This window comes from Umbelopsis ramanniana (assembly GCF_025399195.1).
Source record: "Umbelopsis ramanniana AG unplaced genomic scaffold K450scaffold_3, whole genome shotgun sequence".
Taxonomy (NCBI): Eukaryota; Fungi; Mucoromycota; class Umbelopsidomycetes; order Umbelopsidales; family Umbelopsidaceae; genus Umbelopsis; species Umbelopsis ramanniana.
The window spans coordinates 213,556-234,953 of NW_026252089.1; the positions used below are offsets into that span (position 1 = coordinate 213,556).

Here is a 21,398-nt window from a genome sequence, read left to right on the forward strand (position 1 = left end):
ATTTTTGCGGTTCGTGATTACCCAAATGTGAGTCCTCTAACTACCCTATATAGAAGCCGGTTTTACCGCTTGACTGGGTGTTTGACCGTGAAAGTGAATAAAAACCATGCAACAATGATCGAACAGACAATTTGACTTTTGCTCAACTATTGTTTACACTTTCCTAATTTTTTCTATTTCACCAACCCTAACTATGTATTAATATTCCGGACGTGTAGCTCAACAAGTTACCAAAGACTGAAAATTATCATCGAATGGAAACGATAGGAATTGAACTTCGGCACACTGTGCTTATTGTCGATAATATTCTCTCGGTTTCTTCCATCCTTTGTTCCATACTGATGATCCTTGGCTATTGTTTTATACGAGCCACTGACAAATCTGTAGACCGGCTGTCATTACGATTATTGGTCGAAACATGCATCTTCAACATAATATTCGGCGTCAGTCAGCTGTTACTGAACAGCGAGTACTCCATTGGCAGCGACCCAAGATGTAACGCAGTCATGACGGTGTTCGTATTTTCTGACTTGGCATCTTCTCTACTATTAACGTGTATTGCAATCAACCTATTGTTGATCATATGCTATGAACCGCAACTCAAAGTATCTCGAAGAGCACTGGAAATCCTCTATACTTTAGGAAGTATCCTCTTTTCGGGTTTCATTGCTGCAAACCCGTTCTTCTCCCCAAACAAGGTTTACGATTACAGTGATAGTCTCCATCAATGCTGGTTCGCGTATTCTACTCCACCAAAGGATGAACAAATATTTTGGCAACTTTGGACATTTCATTTCTGGCAGATGACAGGTGTCATTACCTCAATAGTGTGCTTTTCTATTGTGTTGATCAAATTACGAAGGGAAGAAATTCACATTGACGACAACCTGGAAAGTGCCCAAAACTCAGTGACCAAGTGGATGGTTTCAGAGAATGCTGAAGAGGTTGAAAATGATGAAAGCACCGAGCAAGCCGAAGAACACAAAAATACATTCAATGAAGCCATTAGACGCCAAGGGACAGATTTGAGCGAAAGGATTACTATCCTCAAGTTTTTCTTACCTCGTAGGTGGTTTCGAAAGACCGAAAGGCATAGAGCTGCACACGCTGCCATCACCCAAAATCGCCGCGTATCCTTTGTGTCAAGAACTATTCGACAGGTCATTTGCTATTTGGCAGGTATGTTGCGCAATCATTGATGCGAAGGAAAATTAAATAGTAACTAATACGATGGATAGTTTTGATTATCACTGAAATCTTCAACTTTGGAAGTTTGATCGACCTTATCGTATCCTCTCGGTACCAACCCATTTACTATTTTCTAGGCTACTTATCAACCGGTGCTCGAGGTCAGTTATTAACAGCTTTGAGTGAAGGCATCCACTGTTCTCACACAAGTGTGCTCTATTCGTTTTCAGGCCCGTTACTCCTTTTGTGCTTTTTGATTGATCCCAGTCTATGGTCAGCATGGGAAGTCTATAGCAATCGTAAAAAGGCAGAAAGGATGCTTAAGTCAATGGAAACCGCATCTGCGAGTGAAGTAATCAATTCTACTGCGACTTTTACACCAGTACAAACTTCTGATTTGGATAGCATACTCAACAGCTGCTGAAATTGAAGTTCGCCGTCCGGGTATCTGACTTTGGGTAAAGCGCGAATTTTGGCGGACCACCAAAAAAAAAAATTTCTCGTCGACTACAAAAAGTCAAAACAAAAAAAGTCTTTGAACTGGTATCTTGTTTCCTTTCCAGTTGCATTTATAAACGTCAAGGCCGGCCACGAACGGCAAAAGGTATGTACTATTGCACTTTCTATTGCATTCCCTTTCCCTTCCCCTTCCCCTACACCCATCCGTTACCCACAGGCCTTCGAATGTGTTCTCTTGCAAAGGAGGCACTATTACGTCTGGTTTGTCTCCCACTTGGAGCGGATAAGATGAAGTAAAACTAGGACAAATTGACATCGTTTATACAGAAGGTTGCTGCGTTGCTTTCTAGCTTTTGTTAGTTACAACGGTCACTTGCTTTTGTGCCATGATGTTACATTCATATCTCTTCTCCCTTCCCCAATCCATCTTTCATAATATGATCCCCTAACCAACCAATCATCTTCTTACCAGGTTCCAGTATCAACAGCGTGCTATAATGCGGCATAGTAGCCGTATATTCATAATTTAGTATACCCATTTACATCAATAGTATTGTATAACACATAAAAAGTATTGTTTTTACCGTAAATCGCGTTTTATCAAATTTGCATTCTGGGTAGCAAGGTTACGCTGTCAAAATCAGTGTGTTGCACAGTTGTCCATGCACAATGAAGTGGCCTGTCTTCTCGCATGGGTATTGAACAACTGCTCAGCATAATCAAAAGCACCAAAAAAAATATGGTGAAAAAAAAAATTAGCGACGGATAACGTGATTTTAGATCAAGCCGTTGAAAAAAAAAAACCAAGTGCATTCGACGATTGAATAGTCAAAATCATACTGATCAAATGACGGTGAGGCTGGTAACTGCAACGCACCCTTCGGTGGTCTTTCTTGCTGATGCCTAAGACTTTTCTAGGACCTTACCTCTGTTATTGATGTCTCCGCACGAGGAGCCGAACAATTCGTTGAACTTTACTACAAATTATACGATTCACAGCGAAGTGTATGTCCATTTTCACGTAACATGTACAAATTCAACCACATGTGATGATAATTCTCTTCACCACCAGCTTCTGCAACGATTTTATCGAGACGATTCAGCGATTCTTTGGAACGGTAAACACCTGAATTGCTTAAATGGACCACGCCTCAGCACCGACCCACCCACTGACACTCTCTTACTTTCCATTGTAGGCAACGCATTTCCTGGCATTGCCCAATACAATGAATTTTTGAATAGCTTGGCCAATTCATCGCATGATATTCAAAGCTTTGACTGCCACCCAATACCAGGTGAATGGATGTGAATATGTTGTCCCACTTTGACCTAGTTGCTCATCAATACCTTCAGCCACAATGAATTCCCAAGGAGCATGCGGTATCCTAGTGTCTGTCAGCGGCGCAGTCAAATACGGAGATAGCCCAAGGAAGCGATTGTTCTCGCAGGCATTCATGTTGATACCCGATATAGAAAAGAGTGGCACATTTTACATTCAAAGCGAGAATCTGAGGTAATGGGTCAGGATGCAAGTTGAACGCTATGTCGCAAACTAACCATCTGCCTTGTCTAAACCGTCCATTACAGATTTGTGTAAAATAAAATTTTAAAAAAAGAATTTCATCCGCTCAACTCTCTTGTAACCCCATTACATCCCCCTATTGTAAAATTATTAAACACTCAATATTTTGGACGCACATCAACAAACTGTCATGGGCTAGCGATGTGCCTGCATTCTCATGACCAATGGGTCTAGAGCTTAACAATACATGTGGGTTGAGTGATCAGCGCACAAAAACCTAGTTAGGAGCTTTTCGACGTTTGTAAGGGTGAATCATTGAGCAATTATTGATGGTAAAGACGCTGAGACAAAGGGGAGCTCAGCCATTATAAATCGGCTTGGGCGATCATGTGGATGAACTAAAGTATTCGAGCCCACACAATTCAAGTGCCGTGACTCATATCCAAGGCCCAAACGTGCCGCTGGCCCACCGGTATCACCGCCGACCGCGCGTATCCCGGAAAAACAGCTGCCGGCCATTCAGGCGATGATGTTGATTCCAATTTGGTCAATATCGGCCGGCCCCTTCGAAGATTAAGCGACGATAAATATTTGGATTATACGATTCTATTTTTTTTGATAATTCATAAAGAACTGAACCAGGCCACGGAGATAGTATACGAAAGGGGTCCATTAGGAAGGAAGTATCAACATCCGCTTTCAATAATAAGAAAAACACTGACTGCGGCCAAATTAGTTAACCCGGAAATAGTGTTCATCCGGTTTAACCGGATCAGTGAATGGACGTTTAGCCAACGCGAAATACCACGATACAACGATGATAGAGCTTCAAACCGAATGAGTTTATAGATCAGGGATAGATGAAATATGCATCTGCTCATAATTTATGAACAAGGTTTGAAAGGGATTGTCTAGACCAGCTATCGTAAGTAAAATATTTGTAATCCATCCTGCGGAAAAACGTGGGTCCATTGCAAGACATAAAAAAAAAAAAAACTAAAACCCTGTTTAACGCTATTTCTCTTTCCGCAATCTCTTCTTTTCTCTCTCTTTATTATTATCTTCTTCATAATGACTGAAGCGATAGCTCAACAGGATGATGTACATGATTTATCTCACAGGCTGAAAAGCGTCAACTTTGACACACCTCCCAAAGTTGTTCAGCTTCGAGTCAATCAACAGTTTGAAACCATTACTCCGGATTATAGTGTACCAGGAAGTCCCAACTTCAGTCCTCAGCGAGATGACGATGAGAGTACACCATTTTCATCTAGGCCACCGTCGCATGATGAGAGTTCGGGAGTCTCCACGCCTCAAAACGAGATGCAAGATCCTATACATGCTCCTTACACTCCTGCATCCTTGTCGCCACGAACTAGTGGAGACGCTGCCACCAGTGTTTCACAATCTGAAGCCCCTTCAGCGTCGACTGATCCGTCAGTTTCGATATCTCGTGCATCGTCTGGATCCAGCAGTGATCAGGCTGCCCGATCTGATGTTAGTAGAGGAAGTGGTATCATCCCACCTCAACGTCCTTCCACACCCTCACAATTCATCTTCAAGAAACCCGAATATAATCATCATTATCACCATACCCATTTCCATCATCTTGAAAAGAAGGAGACGGTGTTCCACGAGCTCAAGCGCTTTTTCAAAGGCGGTGATAAGAAGGCGAAACATCAAAATAAGTCGTCGGACCATAAAAAGAAGAAGCTTCGTAAGGAGAATTCTGCAAGTGCTATGTCAGTTACTTCACGGGCAAGTGACATTAGCTTTGGCAATACTTTCAATCGAGACATTGAAGGCCGGTATGGCAAGTGGGGTGAGTTGGTCGTTCTTCGCTTGGTATTTCCTAATGAAAAACTTGGCATCACTAAACCAGAATACTATTTTTAGGTCGCTTCATCGGCAAGGGAGCTGGCGGTTCTGTCCGATTGATTCGACGAAGCGCTGACGCTAAAACATTTGCCGTCAAGCAGTTCCGTAAACGCACACCCACCGAAAATGAAAAGGAGTATATCAAGAAGGTTACAGCTGAATTTTGCATCGGTTCCACTCTGCATCACACCAACGTCATTGAAACCCTCGACCTTATTCAAGAAGGTGCCAACTTCTTTGAAATCATGGAATATGCTCCCAACGATCTCTTCAATATTGTCATGAGTGGAAAAATGACCAAGGAAGAGATTGCCTGCTGCTGGCGCCAGTCTCTGGCCGGTGTCCAATACTTGGTCTCCATGGGTATTGCTCACCGAGATCTTAAGTTAGATAACATGGTTCTCGATGAACGTGGAATCGTCAAGCTGATTGACTTTGGTTGTGCTGTTGTCGTCAAGTATCCATTCGAAGACAAAGTCACCCTCAGCAAAGGTAAATATACTTTTATATATGTTTCCTCTTTTTCTTCGAATAGCGTTTTCTAAACTATTTATCATCTTTAGGTATTTGTGGCTCAGACCCCTATATTGCACCGGAACAGTATACCCAAGACACATACGATGCCATCCAAAGTGATATCTGGTCGTGTGGTATTATATTTATCTGCATGATGATTCGACGCTTTCCATGGCGCATACCTCGCCCGTCTCATGATCAATCTTACAAGTCATTCGTGTCTGGTCAAGGATCACAAAGACTGTTCAAGTTGCTGCCTAAGGAATCTCGGCCCATTATTGAGCGCATTTTGACCGTCGATCCCGCTAACCGATGCACTCTCGACGATATTCTCAATGACGACTGGGTGAAGTCCATCGACGTATGCGACAATGATCATGTAGGCGAAGGTCATGTTCATCATTTGCTGTTTCAACCCGGCGCAGATGGTATGAGCCGGGGTAACATTGAGGTCATTGAATCAGAAAACAAGGAGAACGAACCTCCAAAATAAGCTGACTGGCACTGCATTTGACCTATCCTTCCCTTTTACGAATGGGGTAAAGAAACCCATTCTATTGTAACATATTAGAGTCATGAAGCAATGACTTTTTGTACATTTTTTTTTCTCCCTCTCCCATCAACTCTCTCCTTTACATCCCTCATCTCATCCAACATATTACACATAAAGAAACATTTCAATAATGACCAAATGATAAATGTTTGTTATCCTACATATTATGTCATATGTATTGCAACAGCTTTTTTATTTGTTCTGTTCTAACATCATGATGTGAAAGATTTTCCTATTCTTTAGCAAGTCTGTCATTGACCAGCTGTTCGACCGCGGCGGAGGTTGGTCTGCCGAGGACAGCTTTACCCTTGTCCCAATCGACAACCACGGGTCGTTCTAACACCGACGGGTCTTCCTTTACAAGTTTTACCAGTTGGTCAATACCACCGACCTTAGGAGCGTCGGGTCGGAGCATGCCTTGGACGGTGCCGAGGTAGCTTGACACTTGGCGCAGTTGGTCCGACGTGGGTGGATCTTGCAAATAGTCGATAATGTCAACTTGGTAAGGAGGATCCTTATGGGCAGTCAACACCTGCAATGCAGCTCGCGATTTGGAGCAGGCAGGGTTATGAAAAATAGAGAGAATGGGTCGAGTGCGGGGTGGTCGGAAAGACATTATGCAATGGTTGGGGAGAGACTGGCGTGCGTAGAACGGAGCGCCTAAAGAGACTGTCTACTTGCTGGGTTTGTAATTATTTTTTTTGTCATTGCATTGACTCTGCTTAGCATTCTCATTCAACGCAAAGCAAACTTGATGGCCTCCTTCGTTCCATAGCTTTCTCACTCAGATTCCTACCATGGCTCAACCCGAAACATCCTCCTACAGTTCGGCTTCGCAATGTTTAGCCCAATCCGAAAACGAATATGTTAAGATCGAACACAGCAAGGACCGAGGCCGATATTTTATTGCAAAGACAGACGTACCTGCTGAAACAGTGGTACTAAAGGTAAGAGTAGTCTGCTTCAATTAAAAATATAGCATGCAAAGTTGCTTGTGTATGTTTGATTAAACTCACGGCCACCAATTCCCTCCAATAGTCTTACCCTTACGCTACAGGTATGAATGAGAACAAAGTAGGAAGCAGAAGTGGCTGTTAGTTTGACATTAACCTCTCTCTCTCTCTAGCCATCTTCGATACCCAACGAAAAAGAGTCTGTGCGCACTGCGTCTACGTACATCCCACCAAATCTTTCTCTCTACATTGTAAGCAATGTGATCAAGTATATTTTTGTTCCCAACAATGCCACGATGAGTATCTAGGATCTGGCACAGCACAGGGAGTCAACCACCAACGGATCTGCGCACCTTTACGTAAGCTTGCCACGTTGAAGGCAGATAAGCATATGAAGTCAGTAACCAAGATGATTTTACATTTGTTCTGGGAGCGAGCTCGAAATGAATGCGGCGTGCATTGGTCCCGTAGTCAAGCACAATGGTGGGAAGTCGGAGATACTGATATTACCCGAGGTCTGGAAGACCTCAACTTAAGAAAAGACATTGCCCCGGTGGAATCCAACTTTGATATGGTTTTAGCGCTTGAGTCACATTATCATCGTTGGACGACGGACGATTGTCAATCCTGGAAGCGTCTCTACACCTTCTTACATACTTCTTTGACTGAATGCGGTCTGTTGAAGGAATCCGATACCATGGATTTCATAATGCACTTAATTTCCCGCGTTGAATCCAATGGGTTTGGAATGTATTGGGCCAAACCTAGCAAGAAACGGGATCAAGATCCATTTGGTCGAGGTGCGTCATATGTAACTGAGTGAATGCCGTGCCGATATTTCCTTTCTCACTCCCCGCTCGCCCATTTTGTAGCGTTGTTTCCACATGCAGCATTCTTTAACCATGATTGTGACCGCAACTGTGAAGCCACTCAACTTATTGGTGATGACGGAACCTCAGAAGTAGAGGAACCAGCTGCCGAAACGCCTGTAGATACAGCAGAAGAGCAGCAGCTGGAATTGAAAGGTGAACCAGATCAAGAGCAACAAGCCAAAGCTATTGTTGTACCTTCTGTTTTCGACTCTCCTCGAGGCGCTTTTCGACTTATGCTGGTACGCACACTACGAGTTGCTCAAGCTGACAAGCCGTTGTGCATTTCGTATATTGACTGGGACCAGCCTGTAGCCGCACGGCGACGCAAGCTGCTGGAAGAATACTTTTTTGAATGCATGTGCGAGAGATGCGTCAAGGAAAGTCAGGTTAAACCTAAAACAAAGAAATCAAGTAATAAGAGACATGTCACGGTCTCGAAAACGAATAAACCTGCACGAATAGATGGGCTGTGAAAAGTTGCAACTTTAGATCCAAAAACCATCCGAATTATTATATAACCAATTTTATGTACAGTTTTCCCTATGTGATGAAAAAAAAGCGATCAAGCGATCTTGACAGCACATTTTGTTGGCACTGTTACAAAGAAAGACAGACAATGGTAAAGTTGTATGTATAAAACATATGAGGGGTGGGGGGAATAAGAGAGATGTGTAGGTTGGAGGGGAATATAGATGATTACCAGCAGAGCAGATCTAGCTTCGGTCATCGTTCAAAGAGGTATTTATCGAATGCTCATGCTACGTCTTGCTTGGCCTTGCTTCTTTCCGCCGGACACCAGCTTGCTAACCTCTTCCTTCTTGGAGATTTTGCCTTTGTCGATGTTCTCAAACACTCGCCAAAACTTGAGGTTCTCGTCGGCAGCGGCACTGGCAATAACTTGACCATCAGGGCTGATGGCTGTATGGAGGATACGAGAATCATGTGCGGGAACGTCAATCACTTTTTTCAAAGTTGGGTACTCCCACACTGAGAGGTGGTTGTTAGGAAGACCATGGGAGGTAACGAGTTCCTTGTACTGAGTAGACCAGACGATGGATGAAACTTGTGATCCCGTGTATATACTGTGTAAGCGTGCTGTCGTGGTTGTGTTCCAGAAATGAACGTGTTTGTCACTAGTACCACCTCCTGTGGCTAGCAAATTCAAGTTCCAAGGACACCATGCCATTGCCTAATAAATTGGGATGGTTGAAATCGTCCATCGGTTAGCTTTTCTGGCTTGTTCTTTGTTTCAAAAATATAACTCTTACCTTAACCGCAGCATTATGACTTGCTTTGGTGAACTTTGGTTTGGTGTTTCGAGCATCCCAAATATTGACAAGATTGTCGTTACCGCCACTAGCAAGTAGCATACCATCCGATCGCCATTCAAGGCCACACACTTCGTCAGTATGTCCATGTAATTCGGCGATTTTATGCTGAGCAACACGGACATCATGGTGCCAAATGCTGCCATCACGGGCGCCGGAACTCACAATGTGCTTGTCCCAAGATAAGACACCAACACGACTTTCGTGACCAGTCATAGATCGAAGCTTGGTATTTGTTTCAACATCCCAGACTTGGGTATCTCCATCTGAAGTTCCAACCGCTAGATACGATCCATCGCTGGACCAAGATAACGATGCGATTGTGTTGGTGTTTGATTCGTAATTCAACGGCTTAATATCTCCAGTATCTGCATTCCATAAATAAATTGACTTATGCAAAGCTATGGCAATAACATTCAAAGACGACCAATCTAAAAGATTGAGGTAGAAGTCGTCCAGCATGCCGGGGGCGTCCAAAATTTTCTCCGGAGCAGTAAGGATGCGTCGCTGAGAACTAGAGGAAGTGCTGGTCTTCATCATGGGGTTGAAGTACTTTCGCAGGTCTTCTTTATCGCTCGTCGGAGGCTTTGCTTTAAAGGCGAGAATACGTTGACCAGGTACAATGCCGCACGCTTGAGCAACTCGTTCCTTGTATTCTTGAGAGGCCCGATCCAAATAGGGAGACTTGGAATCGTTACTCAAATTGAACTGTGATGAAGCTAGATTCATTCCGTCTCGATTGGGAATAAAGCGATCATACTATTGACATGGAGTTTTAGCTACGGTTACTCTAGTGAATGGGTCGTATATTATTTCTCCTTACATGTGTCTTGTTAATAACTTTGCAGCTTCGCTTGGTGGGAGCGTTTTGAAGCCAATCTTTACCGACGATATCCAACGATGAAAAGGCCGAATTAGATCGTTTAAGTGTTCGTCGTGGACCAGTTGATGAAGTCAGGTCAGCTGAAGGTTGCGAACTGCTGGTAGGCTTATTTTCTTTTGTGGCGACCTTTGGTACTGAACTACTGGAATGAGCTTTGACGGACTTAAGGCGGCTAAGAAGACTGGTCTGTTTGAGCGATGAATTCGGATTCACTGGACTGTAATTCAAGGCTTTGGTATCCAGTAATGGGTTGGCATTAGTGTTTTTTCGTGCAGGGCTGAGCGGTAAGGCGACAGCTTGCGATTTAGATACAGGCACGAATGGGAGTATTGTTTGGCGTCCTGTTGCTGACTTAGTCGTAGAACTAGTTACTGAGCTACGTGCAGTAGAGCTCTTACGCGCGGAAGGAGACCCCATCTGCAGCGAACTAATGGAACTGAACAGGCAAGGAAAATCCTGCATCGTTCGTGGGCCCATTTTTGGCTGTTGTGATTGGGTTAGGGTTATGATGCGCGTCGCACAAAAATTTTCAATTCATGCTGGCCTACAAAATCTGAGAGAGACTCGTTTAATAAAGTGCAAGACAACCGTATAAACAACACATGATCTCACCTCATAATTTCATTTATATAATAAAGCAACATCCTAGTGAAAAGATTGCTCAAGTAATCCTAATGGATATGACGTTAACAGCATTACAATGTGTCTGGAATATCTTCGTATTAATGAGAAATCTCGCCTTTGGTGACATATTTTAAGACTAACGTGATTTTCGCAGAGAAATTGAAAAATGTGTTAGCTCGACCATATGTGTAAATGTCAAAGGTTTACTTTTCAATGGCATCGAGAGTGCTATTGAGACAAAATATTCAATGATGGCGTGTGAGTTAGCAAGGGAGTACGATTGCCATGAAGAGTCTTAGACACAGGCATATCACCTCGGATTTGCCATAGCAGCCAAAATAAATTTTCAATGCCCCACCACTTTAACCTTTGAAACCTATGAAGTATTTATGCTGTCCGTCATAATTTTGCTACCGTGTGTTAAACATGTGCCTCCAGAGAGAATTTGCTTGATGGTATTGAAGAGTCAAATTGACATGATAGATTCAATCATCGTAGGCCGCTTAGACTTGGAGGTTTTGTGTTCCAGCGTGATTTTTGGGATGATTTTTGATGACTGTGAGTAGACAGACAAACGCCTAATCAGGCAAAATGCCATGACCTCAACTCAAGGCCATTTTTAAAAGACTGACTGACAGTTTTCCCTTTGAAGCTCCGTCTCTCATACCACCACCATGTTAGAAATCGATCCATCGCAACAATTAGCATTCCGAGGTAAGCACGGCTGTTTTCAGTTTCGGCACAAATTCAACTAGTTTAGCTCGAGATGCCTTACATGCATCTGTCACTATTCGCGACTGTCTTGCTCATTTTCGCACAATACTTCCTGCAGGCCCTCTGACTCGCCACGTTGAAGTTCAACTGGCCATTAGTAATCCCACCTCTGACTTTATTGCATACAAGATCAAAACAACCGCACCTAAGCAGTACTGTGTCAAGCCCAATTCTGGTAGAATTGCTGCACATTCTTCCATATCTATTCAAGGTATATAGGTTTGCCATTTATCAGCTGCAAATCACTCCGATGACTTATGGTCTCCTATTCTAGTCATTTTGCAGCCAATGAAAGAGGAACCGGCACCGGATTTTAAGTGCAAGGACAAGTTTTTGATTCAAAGCGTCGTCTTAACTCCCGAAACTGCGAAAGTCAGCTTGGCAGATCTGGTAAGTGCACTTACACGTTAGAACAGACAGAATAGCCCGCAGCCCATGTGACACCATTTCTATGACTGTAGTGGACTAGCCTTGAGAATGGACCAAAGGATAAGATTCAGCAGAAGAAACTTCGATGCGTGTTTCTCTCTGAGCACGAGGAGCAAGAGGTGAGTTGGCGCCTTTGAAATGGTTTATGATGAAGCGTTCGAAACTGATGAACCCCCCACAGCACCAGGCTGAGACTCTCAAGACGGAAGGCGGCGAGACCAACGAAGAATTTGCTAACGCCAGCGCATCGCGTCCTAATTCTTATGAAGAATTGAACAAATCTCAAGACCCATCAGTCCTACGTAAAGAATTGTCAGATGCACGAGAAACAATTCAGCGTATGCAACGAACAATCGACTTGTACGGCAAGGATGGTCAGCCTGGTAACCCAGCATTGGTAACCAAATCGGCGGCTATGATACCAGCCAACGGTGAAGGATACCCCGCTCATGTTATATTCCTCGTATCTCTTATAGTCTTCCTTCTCACTTGGTACTTTAAATAATCCATGCTCATTTTATACAATATATCTTTTTTATTTCGAGAATCAATAATTGGGCTTATCATTTTACCTGTGCGCCCTTCTAAATTTGGGAAGTCGAGCAAACCAATGCGAAATAGAAATTTCATGGCTTGCACTTTTTGAGTCTATCACCTTCGGTTTCTACTGTAATGTCGACATCAGAACTCTTTACGCCTACTACTGTTTTCTCCCTATTGGGCGTTGTCGCTATTCTGGCCGCAAGCTATGCTGCTTCAACACTCCTTCTGCCTAAATCCGCTCGAACCGTGGATCGCTATATATTCATATGGTTGGCTTTCGACGCGCTAATTCACTTCATTTTCGAAGGAAGTTTCCTTTACTACAGTACCTTTGGCAGAACTGTCTTCCGAGGATCTGGCCCCTTTGCTGAACTATGTAAGTATCACTCCGAGAAAATCGTGCGGTGTCTCACCGCGACCCCTTATTTTTACTTTCTCTTTTACAGGGAAGGAGTATGCCAAAGCTGACGTCCGTTGGGGTATGGCTGACCCAACTGTTGTTTCGCTCGAATTACTGACTGTGTTTGGAGCTGGTCCGTTGTGCGTTTTCTTGATGTATCAGATTGTACGAAATGATCCCGCGCGCTACTACAACTACATCGTTTTGTCGGTTGCTGAAATCTATGGAGGATGGATGACTTTCTGCCCTGAGGTATGTTATGTGTATTGCCGCCATGTTTGCTATTTCTCACCGCGTTTATGCTCCCTTCAGTGGCTAACGGGAAGTGTTTTTCTGAGCACCAATAACTGGTTACACCACTGGCTTTACCTTTGGGTGGGTTCGCGATCGAACATAATATGGAATTTCGAATCGAGTCACTAATTTTTCCCACTTTAACAGTTTTTCAACGGTATTTGGGTTGTTATTCCCGGATATCTTCTCTACCATGCTTACGAAGAGATCGTGTATCCTCTACGCCTTGTTCAAACCTTGGCAAACGATGAACCCAAGGAGGAAACCAAGAAGGACTAAGCGTTAATGCCAAGAGTTGGCTGTATTTGACAGAATGTTTATTATGCTGTTATAAAATATAATATATCGTCTTCAACACCCTATGCTTCGGATAACTTATGATACAATTTTTGGTGATAAAATCAATAGCTGTTGGTACATTGGCGTCATTATGTCTTTGATGTTGTGCTGCTTCTCCTTCTCTGCATTATTTCTTTTAACACTTCGTCTTCCCACTCCTCCTTTGGTATACCTTTGCCGAGATATTGCTCCACTCTAACATGATTCGGTTCTTGGTCATATTGCAGAGCAGCCCAATCTGATTCGAATGTATTCGCTGCCGAGCTGTCACATGAGGTTAGGAAACTGGATACACCTTGCTACGAGGACCATACGGACTTACTGTTCATGAACCCATTGGCCACTGTGCTTTTGAACGCTTAAAATTGGGTACTTCTTTTCTAGCACTAATGCTTGCCGAATGGTTGCCTCGATATCGATGTCTGGTGGTATATTGGTGACAGCTGTATGTACAAAATCGGGATCCATGGCCATGATTTCCTTTCGTCGCAGGCAGGTAATCTATCCTGATATCAGTTTCATATACTTTTGTTAACATTACGAATTGAAAAGAGTACATACTGCACAGGCAACATATAATGGCATAGAGGGAGCACTGGCGATAAAAAGATCGAACAGGCGAATGACCTTGTGGTAATCTTCAAGATCATGGCTGAACCATGTCAAAATCCAACTTAAAGCGTAGTAAGGAAGAATATTACATCTAGAGTATTGGCGAGGACCGGTGAGCGATTGCCACTAGGAATACAAGCGTGATACAAATATTACATACCGGTCTAAAAAGGCTCTCAACTGCGGATCAGCCATATCCAATAGAGCATTCATCAAATTCAAAAGTTTTGATATAGGATCGAAAGTTTCTAACATCGCATCTGTAATGGAGGAAAAGAGAACTGGTCAAGGATAGCGATGTTGTCAGTATAGTGTGGAGAACGCCACATTTGCAATTGAGAAGATGGCGACTGTTCCAAGCAAAAAGGATATCTTAAAAAAAACAAAGCAACATTTTCTGCGGCAGGTATGGCATCCTTTTTCCCTAAAACTAGCAGAAAACATGCGCATATGTCATGGAAGCCCTGAAAAACTCTTATCAGCATCAGATCCTTTTCCATTCCACTCATCTTAAACCTTACCTACCTGATAGTAGTTCAGCTTTGGATTCCTCCACAGTACTTCCATAATCAAGTCTCGTAATTCCTTTTGTTTGTGCTCTTTGAACGGTGCAGACATTCCTATATTGGGCCAAGGGTTAGAGGTAATAATATAGTCAATTGCTATAACAAACCGTTCACATACCTTGAGGGTAATAGTAAAGGGATCTCTCTATATCTTTTGCAATTTGTACACCGTCCAATATTTGCTTATCTAAAGCATAACGCACGCTCGTCAAATGTCCTTCTTACGAAGTTTGAGCAGATGATGCAACCTACCGTCAGCTTTTTCATCCAAGTAGCTTCCATGGTCAGTGTGTAGTAAGAGTGGCCTTTGAAATGATAGCAGGTTGTCGAGTCAGCGATTGCTTTAATGTATCCATAAGGGGTGACTCTGATTTCAAAAATAATAAAAATACCATGCTGCTCGACGAAGCCTATCATATAGAAGACCGTTGTCTGTTCTGGAAAGTTCCTTCAGAGTTTGGAGATCTCTTTCTTGAATGGCTGTATAAATGGCATTAACTTTGGTAGTGGGTGACATGTGCCCGTCTGTCAATTCAATGAAGCATATAATAGTCAGCGCAGTATTTGGCCAATGCGGACCCAGTTCTACTATGTTTGTACCTATCGATAGTTGAGAACCCATTTACACATTTACAGCTCGTTCATGCAAGAAATTGCCGAGATCGGGTCACAGCAAAGAAAAGCACTTTGAGAACATGTCCATATATGGATATAAGTGGTTTATTGCAATTTTTTGAAAGCTCGTTTTTAAATTGCAACGGCTATATTGTCATTTGCGACACGCCAAACATAAATAGCATGCAAAATACTATCATCACTCTGAATTTTACATTCCTCGGTGCCTGTGATGTAAAGTAGTTGAATCCCTGTGAGGCGATCGGATATACTGTTTGCTCAGGCGGTCCCTGAACTGTGGTGATACTTACTTGTTAGTATACGAATGTAACTAACCTCCCTAAGTTTTTACTCACTAGTGATGGGTACAATAATAGCGTTGGTGGTTGTTACGTATGTATTTCCAGATGAGTCTGGGGCTTGGCTAGGAATATTTAGTGGGTCAGTTGCTGCAGGTGTTGGGGCACCTGGAGGATTTAACAATGAAGATAGCATTGGTCCAGACGTCGGACTGAGAGAGACGGACGATTTATGAGCCCACGGTGGCGATAACGAAGGGAACGGCAGGCCAAAATGTTTGATCAGCACTATGGTAGGTTCGTTAATGGAGAGATTCATGATATTCGGTTGTATATCAGTTGAAAACTAGGAGTTGGATACACTAAAAAAATTCTTCAGTGCATCCGTGTTATTAGTGTAGTCCCTTTTCAGCAGAACACCTTGTCTCCTTTCAGTTGAGAAGCTTCCGAGATAGATGTCTCCGGACAGCCTGCAAACATGATAAACCCAACCTTAACGTATGCTTGTTTACTCAAAGTAAATTATAATCAGCAGCATGGCTAACATTGGTTCCACTGCATGAAACAACAAACACTTGTAATTTTACCAAATTTACGCTAAGCAGCGTCATTTTGGAAATATCGATTTAGTGGTGATAGGTGGAGTGAGTACAAGGTTTAGAAAGGAAAATTGTGAATGAGTTCTCTATGGAAAAAAGGAAGAAGAATGGAGTAGAAAAATAATAAACTGAGTAAGGATTCAGTATGCAGTCTCTATGAAGGGCAATTAGGATTGCTGTGGTTGCTGACGAGCGGCATCTGCATTTGCCAAAATGGTCATAATAAGGCTTTGTTGATCGACATCCAAATCTTTAGTAAGAAGAGAATAGGACGTAGCGTTATGTTGCTGAAGACCTGTGTTTAGAAAATAACAAAAGTAAGTCAGTACAAGGCCATCATGATGTCAACCGTAATTAATGATTTACCTCTAAAGCAGTCGCTGAAACGAACATAAGGATCAATTTCGTCCAAAGGAGACTCAAAGAGAACTTCCTCTTGAACATCATCATCGAATTCATCGCCATCAGCGTCATGAGCGTGGGCAGCGGCCTGAGATGCCAAGTATTCAAGGTACTCTGCGTTCTCGTCGTGGACATCCTCATCATCTGTAAAAAAAGGCCATGTTTAATAAATTGGCGACTTGCACCTGCATTATCATGTCCCTGTCGTAATACATACCGCCAGCATCATCTAGCTCATCTTCTTCGAAATTGGCTCCAGTGATGGGGTCGCCGAATTCATCTTCGTCGTCAATACCATCGCCATAGAACTTCTCCATATCCTGGCGGTCTAAAAGACAGTCGTCAAACATCAATTTTCAATGTGGCATAACATGAAATGGGGTAAATACGTACTTTCCATAGCTTTAGGAAGCGTCTTGAATACCATAAGCATTCCGTTAAGCATTTGTGACCATCCGGCTTGAAGGGACGCAGGGATGGTCTCAGTAGGTAGTTCAAGAAGAGAGCACAAAGCGACGATAACAAGCTTCTTGTCATGAACTCTATTGAAACGAGGTAAATTGAGGTTCAGTCATATGGAGTGGTTACTGGGCTGCTTGGGTACGCTTTCAATTACTGCATAAATAAAACCTATTACTAACCTGGAAAATTTGTCCAAGGTGTTGAACCAGGTGGTGAAGAAACCTTGGGTCCATTGATTTTCTTCCAGGATGGTTATAGTCAATTGTGGGTTGTAGTATATGCAGTTGACTACGATTTCGATGCAGTGGACTTTGAATTCCGTGGTCTTCATGCTACCGGTGAAAATGTAGCTGAATGCAAGGTTGAGGAAAGCAGGAAGGTATTGATCTACGTGGCCGCGGCAGTTGAGCAAGACGGATTCAATGAGTTTGCAAGCGCAAACACGATCGGCTTCGCCAAGTCTATCACTTCGCATAACCTATATGAAACCTTTGTGAGCTAACCGAATTCAACTTATATATGACTTCGAACGCTACTTACAGTTTCGATGATATCGAACATCATTCCTTGGATTTGCTGGTTGGTAACAAATACGTCTTGACCGTACGAGATGTAGTTGTCTAATGAGGGTAGCATTTCTGAACGCAGAATGGTTACTCTCTGGTGTGCAAATTATTCTAACGAACAGCAAAATGTCATCTCTTACCATCCATAAAGTCTATACCGGATTCCTTGAACGCTTTGTAGATAAGTTCAAACACACCCCACATGGTGGGAGTGACCCGTTTTGAAGAGAATGTACAAGAATCAATGATTTCAAAAATTTCAGCATACAAATCTGCAAAAGAATTCGTCATTCTGGTTAGTGGCGGAATTTACCCACTTACTGAAACTAAACTTTATCTTACCAATGATGGTGTTATTGAGGGTGTATGTAATGACTGGCAAAAGAGCATTTTCCAGCTGCAAGAGCATCTCAGGTGTGCTTTCCAAGCTCAAAATGAGGGTTCCAATGGTCTTAAGTACGCCCATAGCAGCCATGGTTTTGTCACCCATCTCATCAAAGTCCAAGTTATCGTCGACACCTTGGTTTTGAGCAGACGTAACATCTTCCATAATGCGCAAGAAGGTATCTCTCTATGACATAATGATGGTTAATAAGCTGCTAACACAGTTATTGTGACAGTCCGACCAATTGATACTCACAAGCTGTGTACAAAGCTGAACTGCAAATGGGGTCAATTGTTCAGCGAAAACTTCAACAAATTCTTCCATGACATTGGCTAAGGTATCAATGTCAATCTCATTGGTAAGAGACAAGAGTTCTTGCATGATGAAAGGAAGATTTGGAACGATGGCGTTGCGAACTGGCACATGCAACGAGTCAGTAATGGAATCTCCTAAAGCTCGCAAATATGTTCCAACTCAACTTACCACTTTCATGGCGGATCATAGGCTGCAAAGAAAGAGCAGCTTGAACCTTGACAGGCAATTCCGAGTCACGAATGCAGTCGACAACACTTTGATAGACAGTTGCAAGGTTCTAAAAAGTGGATAGATTAGCGCTGATCGTTCCGTAGTGGTAATACCATCCATTGCTCGACATACCTGCTCATTAGCGAAATCCAAGTCACTGAAATGCTTGGTAATGTCGCAAGCTCTAGCTCTCAAGAACGGGAACGGACTCTTGAATTCTGGGATAACGTGGGTAACAAAGAAAGGCTCCATCATACCAGCAACGGGAGAGTTCTTTCGCAAAATCTGATCCGCAAGACAACCAATCATACACAAAGCACCATCCTTCTCTCTTCCATTGCGTTGCTCAGCTGGTGTTTCCAAGTATTTGTTCAAAACTGAATTGATGAAAGTCAAGATTCCCATGAATGTGTGCTTCTTGCGATCGCGTGCAAGGTCAATAAGTAGGTTGATGGCATTTGTTTGAGGGGAATGGAAGTCTTCAAGAGGGTCTGTTTGATGTGGTATATATATAATCAGCATATTGGGAGGGTAAACGATGGTAACAATTTGTCAAATCCGAGCAGCACTCACCAACTTTCTTATGAACGTACTCGACGGGATCATCGTTCCAGAGCTCTTCATCCTCATCAGAAAAGCATAGTTGAGGGTAGATGAAATGAGCTACCAAAGACTCTGTATGAGGTTTCAAAATTTGCCAAGTACTCTTATGCTTAATGCTAAATATACACTGTTAGTATATATCCCAGATCATTCAGACTAAAACCTGTGATACCTACCAATCACTGAAGAAAACTGCACTCAGCGCTAAGCACTTTTGAGACATCCAATATTCCTTCTTGATCCATCCTTCAACTTGCTTGAGATAAGCTTGCAAAATATCGGGGGCGAAGTTGGTGATAAAGGCTTTAGCAAATGCAGTATATTTGCTGTTGCTGGCGGCGAGCAGTGCTGGGTTGCCGTATCGTGAAAAAAGTCGGTTCAAACAATGGTAAGCCCATTTTTTGGTCTTCCACCAGGGGTACTTTTCGCGTTCCTCGTTATCTGCGGGAAGAGCCTCAGTGGGAATGTATTTTCCAATCATTTGAAGGAAAATGGTTCCCCAAGGCACGAGCGATGAACTCTCCTGCAAGCACTTTGGAAGATCAGAGTGGATAGCAGAGTGATATATTTTCAATGCCAACTTGAGCATCTCAGCGGCTTCAAGACTATCTTGCCCAACAAGTCCAGATGCAATCTGTTGTACAGTTGGGAATGTCATCTTGATAACGGGACCAAGTGGATCGCGCTTCTCGGGAGACTTCCATCTTTTGATCCGCAAAATTAATATCTAGCGTTTCAACGTTGAATGAATAAATCGGATTACTTACTGGTAAATCTTGATGACTTCTCGCAAGGCTAGCAGTCCAACAAACACTACTCGGTGATCAGACGAAGTCAAGCAGGTTTGGACCTGATCCACAAAATCTGGCCAATTTTGAGGAAAATCGGCAGACAGAATCGTATTTAAAGAAGAAGACAGTTGAACCCTGACAGTAGAAGTGTATAACATTGAGCATGAAATCCCAGGCAGGGAAGCATTCGAAAGCGACTTACTTTACGGCATTAGGTGCGGTGACCAAAGCTTGTAGAATGCTTTGTCTGACGACAGCCTTGTCTTCGTCACTGATAGGCTTAACAGGGGTCTTTGTAGGATCCCATGCCTTTCCAAGACGGTTTTTGAAATAGATAGCAGCTGTATGATGCAGAAGTGTAAGGACATTGTACAAACAGTATTGCCATCAAAGCATTTCGTGCACATAAAGAGAATAATATCATTACCAGCTTGGCGAGCACCTAGTTCAGACTCTTCAGAGGCAAGGATTTGCAAAACAATAGGCAGGAATCCATTGGAACCTTCAATCTGAGCCATCACATCAATTGTTAACTTCGTCAATCTGTCTGTCAGAATAGTCAACCAGGACAAGAACGCTTACCCCGCGAATGTTCAATTCTGCTTGCTTATGGACGTTGGGATCCGGGTGATATGTGGAAACAAACAGCTGATATACAGTGCTGGCATCCATGATGAGCAATTGTTACTCTTGCTGTTTAAATTTGAAGCAGGTGAGATCTAATTCTGCCTTCTTTGCCCTTTTTTTTTTTTTTTTTGGAAGGAAAAAGGCACGTGATCACTTCACAGTAAAAATGCATTAACACCACTGTGTCTTACGCTTCAGATTTGTCTGCTTCTCGTAGAACCAGCCTTCACTACGGCATTGAGAACCGCATTTTTTGTTATGATTATGGTCCCAAATGGAAGGATCAATATAACATTCCGTTGAACCAACAGATAATGCACTTCAGTTCACTGGATGGATGATATGACTGGCTCCATTTCTATTTTACATAACCCGAAAAAGAATATGTTTCTTTGATGCGTTCTCAATAGCCATTGCCTGTAAATTTATCTGCGATCTATAAATTGTATTTACAATGGAAAAGTGAAAAACTTGCATTAAACGATTGTTTTTTTATATCCTAAATCAACGGAAACAAACAGGCATAAAAGGCATAAAAGGCAAAATTCAGTTTTATCATGCCTTGTGAAAAGCTAGGATAGTGAGTGTATCATGAAACAATAGAAATGTATATAGTCTATGTAACCATGACATTAGACAACGGCGAGAATCGCTGAAACGTCCGAAAGTCCTCGTTACTTACCATAATATTTTTAGTCTATCATTGTATCCGCTATTAGAGATTCTTCTTTCCATGATTTTATGCTTGGAATCGATTATTATAATGAAGCATGCATTCTTTTTGAAAAGAT

The 21,398-nt window shown here is 42.6% G+C and overlaps 12 protein-coding genes across 12 annotated transcripts; 8 read left to right on the forward strand and 4 right to left on the reverse strand.

Moving 5' to 3' along the window:
* Positions 1–151: 151 nt before the first annotated feature.
* K450DRAFT_220222 (uncharacterized protein) lies at positions 152–1,659 on the forward strand. The gene is made up of 3 exons (XM_051585513.1): positions 152–1,179; positions 1,239–1,349; positions 1,419–1,659. The coding sequence occupies exons 1-3, from the start codon at positions 255–257 to the stop codon at positions 1,610–1,612; spliced, it is 1,230 nt and encodes a 409-aa protein (XP_051448843.1). The 5' UTR covers positions 152–254; the 3' UTR covers positions 1,613–1,659.
* A 621-nt stretch (positions 1,660–2,280) lies between these two features.
* K450DRAFT_220233 (uncharacterized protein) lies at positions 2,281–3,354 on the forward strand. The gene is made up of 5 exons (XM_051585514.1): positions 2,281–2,500; positions 2,566–2,652; positions 2,720–2,765; positions 2,844–2,942; positions 3,001–3,354. Exons 1-5 carry the CDS (start codon positions 2,495–2,497, stop codon positions 3,162–3,164), a joined length of 402 nt encoding a protein of 133 aa, XP_051448844.1. The 5' UTR covers positions 2,281–2,494; the 3' UTR covers positions 3,165–3,354.
* Positions 3,355–4,184: 830 nt separating this feature from the next.
* K450DRAFT_220239 (uncharacterized protein) lies at positions 4,185–6,276 on the forward strand. Its single transcript, XM_051585515.1, has 3 exons — positions 4,185–4,991; positions 5,066–5,539; positions 5,611–6,276. The coding sequence occupies exons 1-3, from the start codon at positions 4,241–4,243 to the stop codon at positions 6,054–6,056; spliced, it is 1,671 nt and encodes a 556-aa protein (XP_051448845.1). The 5' UTR covers positions 4,185–4,240; the 3' UTR covers positions 6,057–6,276.
* On the forward strand, positions 6,057–6,589 carry K450DRAFT_220242 (uncharacterized protein). Its single transcript, XM_051585516.1, has one exon. It carries the CDS (start codon positions 6,147–6,149, stop codon positions 6,324–6,326), a length of 180 nt encoding a protein of 59 aa, XP_051448846.1. The 5' UTR covers positions 6,057–6,146; the 3' UTR covers positions 6,327–6,589.
* Positions 6,278–6,812, reverse strand: K450DRAFT_220243 (uncharacterized protein). The gene has a single exon (XM_051585517.1). The coding sequence runs from the start codon at positions 6,730–6,732 to the stop codon at positions 6,349–6,351; it is 384 nt and encodes a 127-aa protein (XP_051448847.1). The 5' UTR covers positions 6,733–6,812; the 3' UTR covers positions 6,278–6,348.
* Position 6,813: 1 nt separating this feature from the next.
* On the forward strand, positions 6,814–8,549 carry K450DRAFT_220247 (uncharacterized protein). Its single transcript, XM_051585518.1, has 4 exons — positions 6,814–7,063; positions 7,155–7,173; positions 7,243–7,869; positions 7,942–8,549. The coding sequence occupies exons 1-4, from the start codon at positions 6,914–6,916 to the stop codon at positions 8,412–8,414; spliced, it is 1,269 nt and encodes a 422-aa protein (XP_051448848.1). The 5' UTR covers positions 6,814–6,913; the 3' UTR covers positions 8,415–8,549.
* On the reverse strand, positions 8,549–10,705 carry K450DRAFT_220253 (uncharacterized protein). The gene is made up of 3 exons (XM_051585519.1): positions 10,093–10,705; positions 9,210–10,028; positions 8,549–9,130 (listed from the first exon to the last, which is right to left on the reverse strand). Exons 1-3 carry the CDS (start codon positions 10,627–10,629, stop codon positions 8,684–8,686), a joined length of 1,803 nt encoding a protein of 600 aa, XP_051448849.1. The 5' UTR covers positions 10,630–10,705; the 3' UTR covers positions 8,549–8,683.
* A 727-nt stretch (positions 10,706–11,432) lies between these two features.
* On the forward strand, positions 11,433–12,225 carry K450DRAFT_220260 (uncharacterized protein). The gene is made up of 4 exons (XM_051585520.1): positions 11,433–11,490; positions 11,609–11,761; positions 11,825–12,098; positions 12,161–12,225. The coding sequence occupies exons 1-3, from the start codon at positions 11,451–11,453 to the stop codon at positions 11,959–11,961; spliced, it is 330 nt and encodes a 109-aa protein (XP_051448850.1). The 5' UTR covers positions 11,433–11,450; the 3' UTR covers positions 11,962–12,098; positions 12,161–12,225.
* On the forward strand, positions 12,012–12,550 carry K450DRAFT_220263 (uncharacterized protein). Its single transcript, XM_051585521.1, has one exon. It carries the CDS (start codon positions 12,125–12,127, stop codon positions 12,482–12,484), a length of 360 nt encoding a protein of 119 aa, XP_051448851.1. The 5' UTR covers positions 12,012–12,124; the 3' UTR covers positions 12,485–12,550.
* A 46-nt stretch (positions 12,551–12,596) lies between these two features.
* On the forward strand, positions 12,597–13,861 carry K450DRAFT_220265 (uncharacterized protein). Its single transcript, XM_051585522.1, has 4 exons — positions 12,597–12,898; positions 12,969–13,174; positions 13,235–13,297; positions 13,364–13,861. Exons 1-4 carry the CDS (start codon positions 12,652–12,654, stop codon positions 13,493–13,495), a joined length of 648 nt encoding a protein of 215 aa, XP_051448852.1. The 5' UTR covers positions 12,597–12,651; the 3' UTR covers positions 13,496–13,861.
* Positions 13,495–15,405, reverse strand: K450DRAFT_220271 (uncharacterized protein). The gene is made up of 10 exons (XM_051585523.1): positions 15,334–15,405; positions 15,126–15,258; positions 14,986–15,038; positions 14,852–14,920; positions 14,693–14,787; positions 14,538–14,631; positions 14,328–14,427; positions 14,117–14,258; positions 13,878–14,056; positions 13,495–13,819 (listed from the first exon to the last, which is right to left on the reverse strand). Exons 1-10 carry the CDS (start codon positions 15,353–15,355, stop codon positions 13,645–13,647), a joined length of 1,062 nt encoding a protein of 353 aa, XP_051448853.1. The 5' UTR covers positions 15,356–15,405; the 3' UTR covers positions 13,495–13,644.
* A 727-nt stretch (positions 15,406–16,132) lies between these two features.
* K450DRAFT_220274 (uncharacterized protein) lies at positions 16,133–20,703 on the reverse strand. The gene is made up of 17 exons (XM_051585524.1): positions 20,563–20,703; positions 20,408–20,489; positions 20,183–20,321; positions 19,957–20,115; positions 19,366–19,893; positions 19,160–19,305; positions 18,719–19,077; positions 18,545–18,653; positions 18,317–18,477; positions 18,019–18,247; positions 17,817–17,948; positions 17,651–17,748; positions 17,290–17,588; positions 17,042–17,190; positions 16,866–16,976; positions 16,613–16,792; positions 16,133–16,541 (listed from the first exon to the last, which is right to left on the reverse strand). The coding sequence occupies exons 1-17, from the start codon at positions 20,650–20,652 to the stop codon at positions 16,414–16,416; spliced, it is 3,099 nt and encodes a 1,032-aa protein (XP_051448854.1). The 5' UTR covers positions 20,653–20,703; the 3' UTR covers positions 16,133–16,413.
* Positions 20,704–21,398: the final 695 nt, after the last annotated feature.

Bases quoted from the DNA above. Each gene is read 5' to 3' on its own strand.
- K450DRAFT_220222 (XM_051585513.1), top strand. From the start codon at position 255: ATGGAAACGATAGGAATTGAACTTCGGCACACTGTGCTTATTGTCGAT. The intron at 1,180-1,238 runs GTATGTTGCGCA...TACGATGGATAG, and splicing joins GGTCATTTGCTATTTGGCAG to TTTTGATTATCACTGAAATC. The intron at 1,350-1,418 runs GTCAGTTATTAA...ATTCGTTTTCAG, and splicing joins CTTATCAACCGGTGCTCGAG to GCCCGTTACTCCTTTTGTGC.
- K450DRAFT_220233 (XM_051585514.1), top strand. The intron at 2,653-2,719 runs GTATGTCCATTT...CTTCACCACCAG, and splicing joins TATACGATTCACAGCGAAGT to CTTCTGCAACGATTTTATCG. The intron at 2,766-2,843 runs GTAAACACCTGA...TTTCCATTGTAG, and splicing joins TTCAGCGATTCTTTGGAACG to GCAACGCATTTCCTGGCATT.
- K450DRAFT_220239 (XM_051585515.1), top strand. From the start codon at position 4,241: ATGACTGAAGCGATAGCTCAACAGGATGATGTACATGATTTATCTCAC. The intron at 4,992-5,065 runs GTGAGTTGGTCG...TACTATTTTTAG, and splicing joins AGGCCGGTATGGCAAGTGGG to GTCGCTTCATCGGCAAGGGA. The intron at 5,540-5,610 runs GTAAATATACTT...TATCATCTTTAG, and splicing joins CAAAGTCACCCTCAGCAAAG to GTATTTGTGGCTCAGACCCC.
- K450DRAFT_220242 (XM_051585516.1), top strand. From the start codon at position 6,147: ATGACTTTTTGTACATTTTTTTTTCTCCCTCTCCCATCAACTCTCTCC.
- K450DRAFT_220243 (XM_051585517.1), bottom strand. From the start codon at position 6,732: ATGTCTTTCCGACCACCCCGCACTCGACCCATTCTCTCTATTTTTCAT.
- K450DRAFT_220247 (XM_051585518.1), top strand. From the start codon at position 6,914: ATGGCTCAACCCGAAACATCCTCCTACAGTTCGGCTTCGCAATGTTTA. The intron at 7,870-7,941 runs GTGCGTCATATG...CCCATTTTGTAG, and splicing joins TCAAGATCCATTTGGTCGAG to CGTTGTTTCCACATGCAGCA.
- K450DRAFT_220253 (XM_051585519.1), bottom strand. From the start codon at position 10,629: ATGGGCCCACGAACGATGCAGGATTTTCCTTGCCTGTTCAGTTCCATT. The intron at 10,029-10,092 runs GTAAGGAGAAAT...CCATGTCAATAG, and splicing joins AAGTTATTAACAAGACACAT to TATGATCGCTTTATTCCCAA. The intron at 9,131-9,209 runs GTAAGAGTTATA...CCAATTTATTAG, and splicing joins GTCATAATGCTGCGGTTAAG to GCAATGGCATGGTGTCCTTG.
- K450DRAFT_220260 (XM_051585520.1), top strand. From the start codon at position 11,451: ATGTTAGAAATCGATCCATCGCAACAATTAGCATTCCGAG. The intron at 11,491-11,608 runs GTAAGCACGGCT...TACTTCCTGCAG, and splicing joins GCAACAATTAGCATTCCGAG to GCCCTCTGACTCGCCACGTT. The intron at 11,762-11,824 runs GTATATAGGTTT...CTCCTATTCTAG, and splicing joins TTCTTCCATATCTATTCAAG to TCATTTTGCAGCCAATGAAA.
- K450DRAFT_220263 (XM_051585521.1), top strand. From the start codon at position 12,125: ATGATGAAGCGTTCGAAACTGATGAACCCCCCACAGCACCAGGCTGAG.
- K450DRAFT_220265 (XM_051585522.1), top strand. From the start codon at position 12,652: ATGTCGACATCAGAACTCTTTACGCCTACTACTGTTTTCTCCCTATTG. The intron at 12,899-12,968 runs GTAAGTATCACT...TCTCTTTTACAG, and splicing joins TGGCCCCTTTGCTGAACTAT to GGAAGGAGTATGCCAAAGCT. The intron at 13,298-13,363 runs GTGGGTTCGCGA...CCACTTTAACAG, and splicing joins ACCACTGGCTTTACCTTTGG to TTTTTCAACGGTATTTGGGT.
- K450DRAFT_220271 (XM_051585523.1), bottom strand. From the start codon at position 15,355: ATGGGTTCTCAACTATCGATAG. The intron at 14,788-14,851 runs GTATGTGAACGG...GGCCCAATATAG, and splicing joins CCTTTACTATTACCCTCAAG to GAATGTCTGCACCGTTCAAA. The intron at 14,259-14,327 runs GTATGTAATATT...CCAATACTCTAG, and splicing joins TTGAGAGCCTTTTTAGACCG to ATGTAATATTCTTCCTTACT.
- K450DRAFT_220274 (XM_051585524.1), bottom strand. From the start codon at position 20,652: ATGGATGCCAGCACTGTATATCAGCTGTTTGTTTCCACATATCACCCG. The intron at 18,654-18,718 runs GTATGTCGAGCA...TCCACTTTTTAG, and splicing joins TGGATTTCGCTAATGAGCAG to AACCTTGCAACTGTCTATCA. The intron at 16,542-16,612 runs GTAAATCATTAA...TTCTAAACACAG, and splicing joins TTTCAGCGACTGCTTTAGAG to GTCTTCAGCAACATAACGCT.